General features: G+C 38.0%; 1 protein-coding gene across 1 annotated transcript in view; it reads right to left on the reverse strand.

Moving 5' to 3' along the window:
• fstl5 (follistatin-like 5) overlaps window positions 1-16,447 on the reverse strand; it is an 85,573-nt gene that overhangs the window by 44,023 nt on the left and 25,103 nt on the right. The window contains exons 3-4 of the mRNA XM_025063189.1: window positions 12,402-12,522; window positions 1,740-1,906 (exon numbers count right to left, since the gene is read on the reverse strand). Of these exons, the coding sequence (XP_024918957.1) occupies window positions 1,740-1,906; window positions 12,402-12,522 (288 nt within the window). The remainder of the gene's footprint in view (window positions 1-1,739; window positions 1,907-12,401; window positions 12,523-16,447) is intronic.

The raw sequence follows: 16,447 nt of genomic DNA on the forward strand, positions 1-16,447 counted from the left end.
TAAAACCCACCAAGGTCATTTTGTTTTACTGCATTTTTATTAAAAAATACGACACACTGAACAGCAGATCATCATCCCTGAGCTGACATTTGAATTAGTCATGAAGAGACTGATGGTGAGTAAAAAGCCTGGACCACCTGCAGTTAGGACACTGATCCAAACTCTGTGTCTCCAGGCAATATTAGGAGATGAAAATGGAAAGAATGTACTTTTACTGAGTCTGCAGAAAGAAAAAACACCCAAGGAGTTTGAGGAAAAAAATATATGAATGAAATATCAGAGCTGGGATCACATTTACAATACTTTATACTTTTTCCCCCCTATGGATTTTCCAATGAATCATCAGAGCTGTCAGGAAATAATCTGACGTGTCATTTTCTGTGTTTTCCTACACTCAGCACTTGCATACATGTTTCCTGACTGTGGAAGCTCAAAGAAATAATGAAAATGTCAAAAAAGGAATTCAGAAAGTGGAAAATATGCATGCACAGCTTTAAAAAAATCACAAGGCTTGAGGCTGAGCCTTCTGTGTGTGAAACACACATCAAATCACCACAACCAGAAACCAAGCGCCAGTTTGGAGTGAGTTGATGGCGCCAAGGATGACTGGAGACAGCTGGGAGCCTCTTATTCATTTTAAGGGTCATCAACATTTAATGTTACATTAGTGGCTTCACTGGGTCTCTCTTTATCTACTGCGACAGTGTTGACTTAATTATGCACAGCACTATCACAATGATGTTGGTCACTCCTGACAGAGGGTGGATCGAGAGAGCTAGATCAAGGAGGTCAGCGCAGCTCTTTGTGCTTTAGATGTGGACAAAAGTGACACTGATGCCTGTCTGTAATCCCACATAGATATTTATTCAGTATACCAGGGATGCTGGAGGCTCCCTGGCTTACACGCAGCGACCTGCGTGTAAGCCAGATGTGATAACCGCTACACTTAAGTCAAGGAAGGCAACAAAGTACAAAGTGATGTTTCTCTATATATTATGCCTCTTTTTGTAGTCATTCTATTTTAAACACTGAGCTCATCCTTTTTCTTTCCTCGTGTGGTCAGTACGGAGCTCAAAAGTGCTTGTTTAGATTCTCTGTCTTACCACATATTATGTAAAACAACAACCTCTGCTTCTGGTGTTCTATGTTTAAGTACAAATGAATAATACACCAGACTGACACGCACCCTCATTTCAGTATGAACAAAGCACAGAAATGTGCAGCTGTTCTCTGCAGACTGTCACGTAAAGCACAGTCGAGGCCTTAACACACACACATACACACACACACACGCACACACATCCAAAGGGTTGTAAAAGTAGGTCCATCCCCGAGGGCTGAAACCCTTTGGTCTGAAATCTCTTCCAGCCGGCTCTGAACACAGACAACACAAAAACAAACTGACATTGTGCATTACAGTCAGATCTGGAATACAAAGATAAAAAAAAAAATGAAATCGAATAAACTGATCTCAGTCGGAGCCGACGCCACGTAAAATAAATCTAAAATGAAAGGGCATGAAATTATTGATATCTACAGTTCTTCACAAAACACATCACCCTTCAACGTGTCATTAAAAACACAATGAAGATTTATGACCAACAAAATAAACATTTCATGGAGTGTTGAACCTGTTGAAATATCTATCAGTAAACTTTACCTCTGTCAAATGTGAGTCTACCTTTTCATAAATGGATCTTTGTGTTTGCAGTAAAACTCAGTGACAAGTGAGTTCTTACATTGATGTCTTCCAAGTTCAGGGAGTTCAGATATTGACCGTTTCTCTTCCACAGTATGGGAGGCCTCTGGTCACCCGTGATGGCACATGTCAACACAACACTTTGGCCGACTGTCACCGTCGTAACGCTGACTTTCTGGTCATCTGGAAGGTGAAGCAGGAAAACCTCTGTGGACAAGACAGGAAAACAACAACACAGAGGTTCATATTGAGTTTTAGTTAGTCTAAGAAATTCATACAGCAGAAGCTTGAGCCAAAAAAGTAAAACAAATTCACCGTAAATCAGAACTTATACTTGTACGTCGAGGACGTCATAAACTGATGATATGTTCAATTTGATGGATGTACAACGTTGATCATATAAAGCAAAAGTTAAAGCCACTAGTGTAAAGAAGTAGAAGTTGGACATTTTTTTTCTTTTGGAAGTTTATTTTTTATGATAAAAATAAGAGACAGAAAGAGAAAAAAAAATATTTCAGCAGTGTTGTTTTTTTCCCCCAGAAATAAACAGTGCCAGACTGGGAGTTGATGTATGATTTTTTTTTCTCACTGTACCTGGTTTACCTCAACTTCCCTCAGCTATGCTGGTGCAAAGAGTTGACTGTGAGCTTTACACTCACAGAATAACGAGGGCAAAAATGTTGACATAACAGTCAATATTCTGTAGTCCAGTTCCCCAACATTTTTGAGCCATGGCATATATTTGCATTAGAAAAATCCCTTGGCGCAACAGCAAAAAATGTCATAAAAAGTATATTTGATTAAATATAATGTGTTCTAGTTTAAATTTAATTAAACTAAATTTAAATGTTCTTACTTGGTATAAAACCCTGGCCTATTTAGTGGAACACAGCGCTGAGATACCAGCAGGACTTGAAGAAAGGGTCTTTTTTTTTTACAAATTTGATGAAAAAAGGCAACAAGAATTCAATTGAAAGCGTAATTTCAGAACATACAGAGGGCCTTGATCCCTTTTTGATTCACAAAGCAAGCATTGCATCAAAAACAATAGCCTGGGTTAACAACAGTTTTTTTTTCTGCCTGGCTGGACTGGGTTAGAGTCTTTAGTGTGTCCAGATATTTTAATGACACAATAAGCACAGCACACACCCATCTGCTGAAGGAGTTATGTAACGGGGCCTGCGAGGGAATGCTGTTTAATCTTTTCTCTGGTGTAATGAGCAGCAGAGCAAAAGGAAACAGAGACTCAATTTGTTCTGCTCCTGAAGCCATGAAATACAAAACCTAATGAAAGTGCAGGTCCAACAGACCTGAGTGTTCGCTTCCCCACTGGCCAGGGAATAACAACGATAGCATCTTCAGCAGCACGGTGACTGCTGGCGTTTTACCAACTGACTCCAAGGGCTGTTTAACCTTCTTGGTCATTTTTCTCTGTTTGCTTTGACTTGGTTTCTCATTGAGCCTCGGACTTGACTCCCATTAGGTCCAGATGAGTGAAGCTGCTCTGTGAGAACCTCAATCCTCTAATCTGGTGAAACCTAGGTTTAAACCTGGGCAAATCATTGCTAGGATTACATCAAAATAAAGGGATTAATGGCTGCCGTTTCCTCAGAGTGGAGAGAAAATCTAAGAATAATATATCAATCTGTGATCCAACATAACCATACATCTTTTTACTTTAATTTGTGAATGTTTGAAGCATGACAAAATAAAGCTGTGCTTCTGAATTGGTCTTCATGCAAGAAGAAATTCACAATATTGTTTTGCAGCAAAATCGAATGTTAAAAGGAAAAAAACAAACAGACTGTTGAAAGACGGTGCACCTTTTTCAACATGTTTGACTCTGTAGTGTATATTGCTGGGTTGTTGCATCACATTGTATTATTTTACAGGTGTTGTTTGTTTAGTGTACATTTCTTCCAAGTGGCACAAAAAAGTACTTGATGTCACTGTGATGTTAAATAACAAAATATATATATTACATTTTAGTTATTTCTATTTAAAATGCAGCTTTTAATCATGGATCCTAAGCTATTTGTCCATGACAGAGTAAAATGCAATAATGGAAAATGTACAAGATGTCTGGTTTATGGGAAGTTGAGTGTATTTTATAATGCTGTGGTTTATTTATTTTGTTTAGTCAAATTTGAACAGAGAACAGAGAAAAAAGAAATAGCCATATGAACACACTTGGAGGAAATTGTTACCTTCAGGTGTTTTGACAGAAAATACAACCAGCTTCTCTGTTCAAATTCCAATGTTATTGGTAAAATCCAGCTTCTTTATACCATGAATTGCATGAAAAACAAATCAGAAAAACGATCGCACAAAAAAAAAAGGGATGCAACATAACATGATGATGCTCATATTAAAGAACCAACATTTAAACTGTGAAACTGTCCATCAGTCATGTCTCTGTCTCCTCCTCTGAAGCCAATAACAGATTTACACACCTGGCTCTCCTTCTAATGTTGGGTTAGTGTTAGGTGGACAGGCGGACGAAAATCTTCCTCAGTAATGCCCGGCCCAACCATTCAATTACACCTCTCAGCAATCTTTATTCTTTTGGAATATGCTGTGAGCAACATAATCGATTTGCCACTGATCCCTGTGGGGGGCAGAAATGTGTGCGGCTCTATGGAGAATTTAAAGTAGAAAGTGGCCGACAGCCGGACAAGCTTTTTGGCTGCTGGCTGGAACTCTTTGAAAGCCAGGACCTGATCACAATGGAGAATTCCTCAGAGAGCTGAGAATCTGGGCATTTGGAGCTGACTCAAACACTCCCAGTCCAACTTCTCCTCTGTGAGAGATATATCAGAGGAGAAAGCGGCCTTGGCTCCATCTCTTTGGGTCTGATTTGAAGCCGGGGGCTGGATTGGGCCTCTTGGGAAGGATCACGCTCGCTGGCCAAACCTGTAATTAGTGATTAACGGTGGAAACTCCAGACTTTTGATTTACTCTGCTGCTAGAATGGGATGTTAGCCAGTGACAGAGGTAAATCACCTTTTGCACCGGAGGCAACAAGCTTGTCAAGGCAAAATAGCCCCCGTCTGCAGGACGTTGTGAGAGAGTGGCTGCATGAAGACAAATTGCAGTGAGGTTACCCAGCCAACTAACCCCTCTCATATTGCAGCCATCCTCTATCATGGTCTATCGCCTTCTTTCTTCAACACATGCTCACTTGTTCTTTCCTTCCTCAGCCAGACCTTCATCTAACACACTCCCTTCCCTCTCGATCTCACTGATGCTGAGTGTTACTGATGCTGAATGGTTGCCTGGCCCCAATTACTTTAGCTTTGACATTTTGAAGTGAATATAAATGCATTTTCACCCATGCAACGTATTCATGTGGACGAAAAATGTGAACGTTGTCGTCTTGCCTCACTTGGTTTGTGCAAACTTTGCAAGAAGAACAATACACTGTCCCCCCCTCCCCTTTTTTTAACAGCAAATGCATTAGGGCCTAAAGTATGTGACAAACACAGAAAATAGCTGCATAAGTATTTTCCCCCTTTATCCACTTTTCCTTTTTTTTGTGTTGAACATCCGCTGCATAGTGCACTACAAAGACAAGTTCAACTAAATGAGAAAACAACAACTCAGGTAATTTTAAAGTACATGGAAACAGACAAGGACACAGAGTGACAGGGAGACAATCATGCCGTCGCACTGTTCCAGGTTTGTATTCGCTCCAGGCAGTTATCAGAGTGCAGCTTCATCATCTATTACACCGAGCGAAAATGACAAAGGAACTGTGCGTGTTGAATGTTTAGCACCGACATTACAGAAAGGACAAGAGGCAGAAACACAATGTAAGGAAAGCTGTGATGATGACCCTTTTTTTCGAGGTCATTTTTATCGCCCACGGTTGTTTCACACAGAGCTTCATTCGCTCATTTAGTTTTTTTTTAAACAGTATTTCATCATGTTTTCCTTTTTGTCCTACTTCTGTCCCTTTTTTTAACATTTACCAAACAGCAATTTGTAATTTGTACTAATCCTTTACAGGTCCTGTTATCTGTGCATCTACTTTATTGACTGTGGAGAGTAAATAAACGGGGAGAAAACATGGAGATATTAAACCAGTGTAAATCCCAGAGGATTGGCAACATCACAGACTTTGAACTGAAATGATTTCTCCATGTTTGCGCTGATGTCTTCAGTCAACACTGTCTATGAAACATACAATAATTTCACTACGGTTTTAGGCTGAGTTTCTAACCTCCTATGCATCCAAAGGCAAATCCCTATAATCCAGTAGGATTGCAATAGAACATTAGAACTTTTCAACCTGAAACAAAAAAGTGGCATGAAAAACATGAAATGTAAACTCCACAGTCTGAGACTGAGAATAAAAAAAACCAGACACCATTCAATTATTTTTTTATGTTAGTTGAAGAAAGGTAGTGGTTAATCATGTGAAGCTAAAACTGTGATGGATTTTTGACGTGGGGAAAAAGTAGTTATCTTCCTGCAGAGGAAATTATCTGTAATTTTAATTTTTAATTTTTCACCTTTTTTATCATAAATTAGTTTGATTTTCAATTGTTTCCCCACAATTTTAGGCTTTCTCTCAAATTTGGTTAATTTCTTCCGACCTTGCAAAATAATAACAGTGCTATTTCACACATCCTTTGGTGAGTAATTGTTTGGCTCTGAACCATAAATCAAAACAGTTTTTTGATAAACAACACTGAAGCTTGAATGTTTCCCACCATTTGTCATATTTTGTGTAAAAAAAACATGCCTTTTTCCTTATGATACAAAATGACAGTCAGTACTCCACCTCAATTTAAAATGATTTGAAAAAAATATACATAAAGAGAAATCCCACCTTTAAATCTCTTTAACACATTCAGCAGATGAAGGAGTCACACATGGAAATTGAACCATGTATAATAAAACTATTCTGACACCACGTCTGACGTGTGAATAAAATGCTCTGCAGGAGGTTCGCTTAGGTCAAAGTCTGACAATTTATAGAACGGATAATTGTCACTGTGGCATGGTTGATTAATAAGGTTAAAGACTTAATTTTACAGAAGGTAATTGGTCATCACCAAGTTATAAAGGTGTCACTCAAACTTCAAGTTAAAGCATTCTAACATCGGACTGTTATAATAAAATATGTCAATGTAAACATTTATGGAATTAAATACTTTTCTGTATTTATTAAAATAACAAGAAAAAACAATGTATCAAAAGATTAATGCTGGAATAAAACAGCTGTATTTCTTTGTTTTGACAGTCGGCGGTCTTTCAGTGGAATCATTTATTTCTTGTTATCATTTTAATGAAGTGATTTTTCTGTCATACATTCCACACCTGTGTTCTGCTCATTTTCATTCTAATCAGAGTGTTTTTGTTTTTGTTTTTTTGTTTTTTTAATCTATGACAAATATTATCTTGTTGGAAAGATTTTCTTGTTTGATTAAAATCTTCAGAACTGGTAAAAAATAGACCTTGTGATCCAATTAAATTTGCTTCTGCTGGTGATGGACCATGGATGAACACTTGAGGTTTCAGGTTTGCCTGTTTGATGGTCCATCATAATGTCGACATTGCTTGTACAGTATTCAATTATTCTGCTAATCAGAAAAGACACCTAAAAACGTACCATCTGTTTAACACATAAGGAGGAGAAGACATGTGTAACATTAAGAATTAACATCTCTGGGTCTTGCCATTTCACAGCCAGTGTTAAACAACCTTTAACAAAAATGCAACTTCTACACAAAATGACAACAACAAAAAAATTCTGTTCACCACTTATTTAAACATGAGAAGTGCTCTTTTAGTCCTTGTGTTGTTTTATTAGTAGCAAACTATGAGCATGAACTTTCCACCTCAGCTTATTTGGCAGTGGTCACAGATGTTGGCTGACGTGCTGCAGATGGCAGACTTCCCTCCGAGCACAAATGAGGTTTCAGCTATCTCGTTTTAGCAAAGAGCAAATCTTAGGAGACGGTGGTGGCGTCCACGGTGGCCACAGCCAAAAACAGCCTCAGATATTTAGTAAAACACAAGAAAAAAAAAGTAGGAGGCATCTGGCAGAGGAGAGGTCAATTAAAAAGGCATACAACTTTAAAAAGTTAAATGACATTTTTAGAATGGCCTTGGTCACCCCAAAGAAATGGAGATTTTCAAGCCCCACCTGTGCCTGTTGCCCCAAGAAAAATCTTGTCAAATTACATTTTAAATGTATCAGGCTCACACCAAGTAACGTCATATTTTATATTGAATTAAAATCAATACATTTCAAAAAAGAAACTAAAAGTGCTGTTGTTACAAAGACGGTTGAGTCAAACATTAATTGACAAGCCTAGTCAGGTGGATTCTTACTGCGTTCTGTGTACTTGTGTGTATTTTCGTCACTCTACATGACAAAGTCTTCCGTGGCTTTTGTTCTGCTGGTGTGTGAAGTCGATTTAAATGCCACAATCAACAGTGACACATACACCAAAAGTTGATGACACTTTATCGCACCGTTCAGAGTATGATGGATGACACCTTATCTGTGTACCCATGACGCCCCAGTTCATCATTTACCAAATTATTCAGCGATGACAAAGGGGCTGATTATCAGGAGCGTGGCAGACATCATTCATATCTGTAACATCATCTAATTAAAAGACATCACTCCTGCCAGACAGTTTCCTTAGTGAGAGCAGAAAGCAAATTGATTCTCAGCGCCTTTACAGTGTCTTAAATAGAAGGAATGAATAATGCATGAACTTTAAAATCACCTCTTTTGTCCTGATATACAACGTCGTCACATTTACAGAAACCACAAAGGGGACATGGATGCAGGTCCATGATCAGTCACATGGTATTCAGGGCTGTTAATGTCTACGCAGCACTGTATTTTCCTCAACCACGAGATCGACAGATTTATGTTACCTCGCTCCCTGCTTTACGATGGCCCTTTAAAGCATTTGCATGCTTCTTTACTGCTGCCACTCAGAGATTATGTCAGCGCTGAAGTGAGAAACCCAAATGCATTTTTGCCTCAGGCTCTAAATTGGTGATCTATAAGGTCCAGGTACTGCTTGCACTTTAACAGGACTACTTCCCCGCAGTGCTCACTTATTCATACAATCATACTAGAATTCAAACATTGAACATTATCACTCTGGGCATTACTGAAGAGCCCAGTAACTGATGATGTCATAGATGTGAGTTCAGCTCTCCATGTAGGAAATATGCAAAGCTGGCTTTAACAGTGTGATTGATGTTATGTATGAAAAACCCTAGTATGTTGGACTTAGGGTGTTGTATTAACTGCAGAATTACTAATAAGTGAAGAACTTGGAACAGTGGTTCCCAACCTGTTATGGCTCGGTACCCCATTTTGATATCACAAATCTCAAGTTGCGGCAGCTCAGATGTTTTTATTTGTCGCATTTTACTTGAACTCAATTCATTTCATCTCATTGTTATCATAGGAGACGGGCATTAATCATACACCGTAGAAAAGCAGATTGACTCGTGAACCACCACAACATTAACACAGGACAGGATCAGAGCTTTAACCTGACCTCAGCCTAGACCTTTAACATCCTGGTACACGCTCTCCCCACTGAGAGTCATGAGTTCTTGAAAGACAGATTGTTGATGCAAATTACTAACATGTCATGTGGCTCAGTATTCTGACTGCTCTGCATGTCTCCTAAACAGTGGGAGTGTTATTGTTGTGGAAACCATGTTTGTGTGCCACATCAATCAAATACAACATCACATGACTACTACTGAGGATTGAGGAATCAGTTCGTAAGAACTGGACCTCCGGTGGCAAGAACCTGTTCCTAGATTATTATCCCGACTAGTTTAGTTTAGTTTAATTTACCGGTTATACTAAGGGTTATAGTTCCAATGCAAAACAAAGTGTTGTAGTCTGTGTTCAAGGCCATTGATGTCAAAATCCACCTTTGTGGACTGGAGGTAGACAAACAGATGTTGTATTGAGTCTTTGGTCAAAAGCTTATGATACCAGACGACCCCCCCTCGACCCCTTCCTCCCCGTTTAACATCCACACTGTCGAGTTGACAGTACCATGAGATGCTAGACCGCTACAAGAAGAAGTGGCTGCAGAATACTAAGACAAGCTCACATCAACGCCTATCACCAAGGCCCATCACCAAACAGCTGTTCAGCGGAGGGCGGCTGTGATTGGCTCACTTCAATCTCCACCGTAGGGCTTATTAAAGACGAGGGGATCTGTCAGAAAGTGGTGCACTAATAAACTATCAAGAAGTCATCAGGAAGTGCTGAGCGCTGTAGCAAGAGGATTTGGATGAGATGGAAAGATGCCAACTTGGCCTCAAAAAATAGGGACACACATACACACACGTAGGACCAACTGCAGTATTTGCAGTCTCAGTGGAATGTGTGTTGTGTTTAAAATGCTGAACCATCCAATGAAACTGAGGTACACAGCTGGTGGTCTGCTTTAACACTGAGCCAGTGCAAGTGCTGCGATAAGACCTTCTGCAACAACAGTGTTATTCCTTGTGTTTTAAAAGGAAATGAATGTTTATGTACTTTACAGCAGTGGTTCTCAATGTGAGGGCCGGGGAACATTTATAGGAGGGTGCAGCACAGTGAGTCAGTTTCACACTTCCTTTTTCCCTTTATTTGACTCACAGCGGGGAAATTGTTTTGTGAATTTAATGCCTTTGTTCATTGAGAATATAAAACATTGAGATGTTTTATATTTATTGATAATAAAGTTTAATGGAGTTTTGAAGTAATTGCTGCAGTGTGTGGACATCAGGGGCTCAACAATGGTGCAGTGAAAAAGTTTGGGAACACTGATTCACAACAAGGCTACTCAAAGTAAGGTCAACAGGTCATGTTTGGCAACCACATGTTTTATTCACAAAGCCACATTAAAAAATATGTGAATATACTGATTCACACATATTTACTTGATCCAGCCCTATTTCCTTTCCTGTTGCATTTTTTTACAGGATCTGAAATGCAGTTGTGTTTCAAGATAATATTTATAAAGAAAAGGGGGGGAAAAAATGTGTTTTTTACCTTGACACCCTCACTCTCTGAGGGTTATACTTCAAAAAATGTTTTAACACTTGTGTTACATGGTGGGTTTGATGCTTCTATATCTTCTTTTACATTCCAGGTGCCTCTCAGACAGATACAGGGCCACGTTTTTTAAAGTACCTTCAGAGTACTTAACACAGTGAAATTGGTTTAATGTGATTAAAATTTACAGTTGCTGAGAACCACAGTATATAGCCCTCCATATTGGTTAAGCACCCATTTGAATAAAACAAAGGCAAAAGGCCTTGATTTGTTTTTCAGTGCTTGAGACGTTGACACTTTTTCCAAGAGTACTTCATGTAGTAGAGGAAAAAAAATTACCACAGAATATGAGAAGTTTATTGAAAATCAGCCCCAAAGATGTACAAATATAAATTCAGTTTAGTTCATATTCCTTTGTAAGTGTTTCAGCTTTACTACCTGAACACTAAAGAGAAGTTTGAAGAGTCAAAGTGTCAGAGCAGCTTTTGAAGGGAACTCACCTCTACGTGCATCGACTGCTGTGTCTTTCTTTTCATGAGTGGCCACGAGCAATTTGCTCCCTCACATTTAGAGCTGAAGATTTACAGACAGATTCAAATCGTTCTCCCTCTGTGATTGCTCTTTTGACTTTTTTTTTTTTTTTTAAATGTGACTTTTTAAATGCATTTATTTCAAAGCACTGATGAGATAAAGGGCTGCTAGTGTATTCCTTCCCAGTGGTTAACGTGTCAAACCAGCTCAAATGTCAGAGGATGTTCTGTCAGAGGCATATTGAGCAAAATGAAAATGTCAGATGGCGCAGAGTCGGGACATGGATCACGAGGAGGAAACAAAGGATGGAGGCAGAGGAAACTAATGCACATTTGTCTGTGTCTCTTAGATATTGTGTGGCAGAGAAGTTGTCCTCAGTACGTTTACAACCTGCTTTACTTAGTTTTGTCAATGCTTTTCCCTGTGAAGTGACATAAATAGTTGGCAACAGTGTGTGGATCAGTGTGATTAAACCTCTGGCAGGAAATCAAAGCCTAATCCAATTTGATTTGATGCAAAGTCTGAGTTTCCGAAGACATTTAGGACTGTTAGTCTCTACAGACCAAACAAGATTCTTTGGAGATGCCAAACATGATTTCAAATTAAATATAAACATCTTCCTTTAAACTTTAAAGAGAACCAAAAGTCTGCATTTCTCCTGTTATTAAAAGCAGACGTTTGACTGTCTTTATCTGGTCTTCAGATCTCGATTTCTTGATTTCTCTGCTGCTATTCTAACTTCATCTCCACAGCCTCCTTCACTCTGCACTTTGAGATTATTCTGTGGTCTTCTCCTTAATCTTTGTTAAATAAATCTTAAGAAAGTCAGAGGCATTTCTATTAATCTAAAGTTATCTCCAAACTGCTCATCCCTCGCTGTCTCTCTATTATCCTCGTGTCCCATCTCCTCCCTTTGGGTGAAAAATGTCTTCAATGTTTTCTCATGTCCACAGAGTGTGAAGTGAAGTGAAAAATGGCATACTGTGGATATAATTTTGAAAAGTTTGTCTTTGTTTTTGTTTTTTTGTTTGTTTGTTTGTTTTTTGTCCTTTTGGTCTCTTTCTCTAGAAAAAAAAAGCTTTCTAATTATTTGTTGATTCAAAAAAACGTTTTTAAAGTTTTACTTACCAAAAGCCGTGTAAAACTCCTCTTTGGTCAAGTGCTCGTCGTCGTTGATGTCGTTGTACTTCAGCAGGTCAAAGAGCGTGCACTCCGAGAAGTCCTTGGTCAGACCTTCCTGCTTGATTACCTTCGGTGAGACAGCAGCATTATTTAGTCTAAACGTCCTCATCTACGATGTCCAGTGTGAAAAAAAAAACATTTCAGAATATGTACCTCATTTAGATACAAGAAAATCTGTTTAATAATTTGTAACCTTGAATGGAGAAATGTAATTTTCAAGACAAGGAAAATCTTGGAACTTCATACATATTTAAAATATCCATTAAAACATCGTATTTCCATTTTGCAGTACAGTTTCCAGTATTAAGTTTCGTACCGAGTGTTTCTGGATGGACTCGCGCTAATGCAGAAGTCATTAACCTTTCCTGACAATTAATAAAGAGCATTACATATTTAATTTATGGAGGGCTCTGTGAGGCAACTGTTGCTCTCCTAAATTAAAATCTTATATAACTTAAGTGGGATTGATGACATGGAGTATAAACAATACAGGAAGTGCTACCATTTATCTTTTTAATATAATTAGTGAAATGTTTGTTCATTGAAGAAAATCAATCAGTGCATGGAGGAAAAAAAATAAAAACTAGAGTGAGGCAAAGTCAGAGCAAAAGTGGGATTTTATTTTTTTAATCATATGGTGTTTTATTTAAAGAAATATATGGAAGGACAGGATTTTACTGCAGTGACTCGACCAAATAGAACTGAGAGAATTGCAGCTGGAATTCCAGGACATACTTTTACTACTGGCCTGCAAATGGCAGTAAAGCAAAGTCAATTTTTTTATTAAGAAATTATATATTTTAAAATGTTAGTTTTTGGTTCTTTGGTTTATAACTTATTTGTTCTGTTTAATACAAACAATTTAAATACAAATTGTTGTTGTATGTGGCTAGTGATATATTTATAAAATATACATGTGCTTTTCACCGAAGCTGTAAACATTTAAATGCACAGCTATTTATATATAAATAGAATAAAAAAAAACAACCAAGCAATTGTCTTAAAGGAGGTAAGAACACAGTGCAGATAAACCCTCCTTCTTTCATCATCATCATGATACAGCATGATCCTGTTGTACACGCCCTCCGTTTGGGAGCTGGCAGTAAAATCCATCACGGCAGATCAGCTGTCAGAGCCCTGATTACAGGGGACTGTTTTATACAACACACCTCAGCCACTGAATCAAAGCTCTTCCTCCCACAAGAACTTTAAAGTCAACTGTAAAAGCACAGTTCTGGCATTTTCTTTCAGAGACAAATAACTGCAGTACACAGCAAAGGGTACTAATGATTTGACTCTACTCCACGGACGAAAGCAGTACAGTCGTAGGAAACCAAAAGAGTTCTGGTTCAATACCACTTAGTCCCCTGATCCTGTGTTTGGTAACGTGTGGTATAAAGACCTCTGCCGAATCACTCCTGCCCCGGCCCACTCTGATGAAAGGAGTAAAGATTCTTCTTTATTTGATGCTATACTTCGTACTGTATTCTTTGCTGCTCTGTTTACCTCTGCAGATGTTCTGATTCCATTAAAACAGATCCTCTGCCTCCTCCTACAATTTGATACGAGCCACCTTCATTTCATGTTCTCTGCATTTTTCCTCTCTTTTACATTTCTGGATGCTCCATCTCCAAGGCCGTTGTCCTTTCAATTATCATCTCACATTCAGAAACACCTCCGATCTACTTCTTTCTAATATCTGCACTCTTGTTACTCCCTACGGAAATTTCAGGGACTTCATGTCTAATGATGCCAAAGCTGTCTTCTTAACTATAACTCAGAGCAGATGTCACTACAGTCATCTGCTGTAATAGTTACAGTATGTTCTACTGTAGCAACATTCCTTCTGCAACTCCGACTCGTATTTAAGCATTTTATCAATGCTTCAACCTTTTCCCTATAAAACCATTTGTGTCTCATTTGCTACATAAGATTCAACGAGAAAGTTTTCAAATTGTTTTGGGAAAAATCCAATTTCATTTAAAAAACAACCATTGTTTTGTGCAAAACATTCCCAAAAAAAAACCCAGTATAGGAAATGATGTACAAAAATATATATATCGTCTTTTTTGCCAGAGAAAATTAATTTTAGATTTATTAATTAACTTCTCAATCTCGATGTAGGGTAAAGTGCAACACTGACTGATTATTCAAATGGGTATTCATGTAAAGTCCTTCAAATTACCTCGTATCCTTGGCGTAAGCTGTGAAAAATAAATGCATCGCTTTTTCTGTTATCTTCACATGAGTAGGTGTGAGTGCGGACATGCTGTGTTGCTTTTTATTCTTGTTATTTTAAAGCATTCTGACACAAATATGCTGCTTCATGTTGAATGGAGTAAAAATAACTTTATTCTCCCGTTTCAAAGGCAGCTCCCAGAGACTTTAACGGTTCTGCATTTACCTCCTTATGTGCAAACAAAGCAAGTGAAGTCAAGTCAGTCTAGTGCAGGGATTTTCATGTAGAAATTGGAGAGAAAAAAAAGATCTGAGACTGGTCTAGTTTTAAAGAACACTGTAGAGTGGTAGCAGTTATAGGTTTGTACTCTCAACTGTAGATTCAGAGTCAGATGAACTCAGACGGTTCATTTTCCAGGGACTTCTGCACTGGACTCTTTAATGTTGTCTCTCTTTCAAGTCTCTTTTTTTTTCTTTTTTTTTTTTTGACAATAGAAAAAGAACAATTTGGAGCAGTGGTTAGTACTCTGAATATATGAATATATTTCTACATACAGTGCAGAATTCACTTAATGTAATATTATATAACATAATATGTTCAAATAATGTTCTAATATTTTTGGTCCCTTATCAGTCAGGGTCAACCTTTCACTCTAAATTGTATTGTAGTGCATATATATAGCTATCTCTCTGTGTGCTAGGTGTAAACTTTCCAGGATTTACCCCTCCCTTACCTGATGACACCTGAGTTACTGTTCTCTCCACTCTCACTCTGTACAGTAAAAAAAAAAATCCATATTTATGTCTTCAACTTGAGAAGACATCTTTTATTACATTTTTTTTACCAGCTTCATTGATCTGGCAACAAGGGACACAGTAATTTGACTTTAATTCAAAGATCCCCCTGGTTTTAAGTGTATTTAAAGAGCTCATTATCTACACTGGTGGCAATTAGCAATCTCTGATTTTCTGGCTGTGTTAATGCAAAAAAAAAAAAAAAAATTCCACATTATTGTCTTCAGGTGACTGTAGAACAATGTCTACTTTGCATTTTTTGCAGGAGATTTTCAGACACTCCCAATGGAGATACTGCTGACTCCATTTCATTTTTTAAAACTTCAAGGCAACAAAGTAGCCTGCGTTTCTAGAAATGATGATTAATTCATCCTGGATTTACTCCCCGCTATTAGCTGCAAAAGAAAAGTGCATTTTTAGGTATACTTTTAAGATGTACCTTGAAATTAAGTCTCTTTTTTTCTTGGTGGACTTTGTCATCTGTACTTTTCTCAATATAGGCAAATATGAAGTAGAAAATCATCTCCCTGTTTTCTAAAACCACCATCTGGATAAGAGCATAACTGTAGTCCTGCATGTTGTATTTGAAAAATATATAGAAATATAGGCTTTTATATGTAGAGTGAGCATAAATTGTGCGCTCCATCAAGACCATAAAGCCAGTGGAAATCAGAATCCAGTAGGTTTAAATGAAAAAATTCAAATCAACAATATTATTCCATAGAACAACACAGCATTGTGGGCTGACTTAGCCTTTCATGGCCGGGCAAATCATTACAAGTCATATGTACTTAAAGAATTGATTTAAAAATGCACAAATATTATCTGGAGACAGTGAATAACACACCCCCAAGCATTATTTTGATGTTTTAGATTCAACCTGCAAATATTTTTTCATATCGATCTGACCACACCACCCACATCCAGGCTAAGGCGACTGACAGCGTTAACCAAGGTGCCCTCTTTTCAGACTGTATATCTGATTAGAGTAGCAGGAAAGTGAACCGAGAACAGTAACA

This window comes from Cynoglossus semilaevis, chromosome 15 (genome assembly GCF_000523025.1).
Source record: "Cynoglossus semilaevis isolate Cse_v1.0 chromosome 15, Cse_v1.0, whole genome shotgun sequence".
NCBI lineage: Eukaryota > Metazoa > Chordata > Actinopteri > Pleuronectiformes > Cynoglossidae > Cynoglossus > Cynoglossus semilaevis.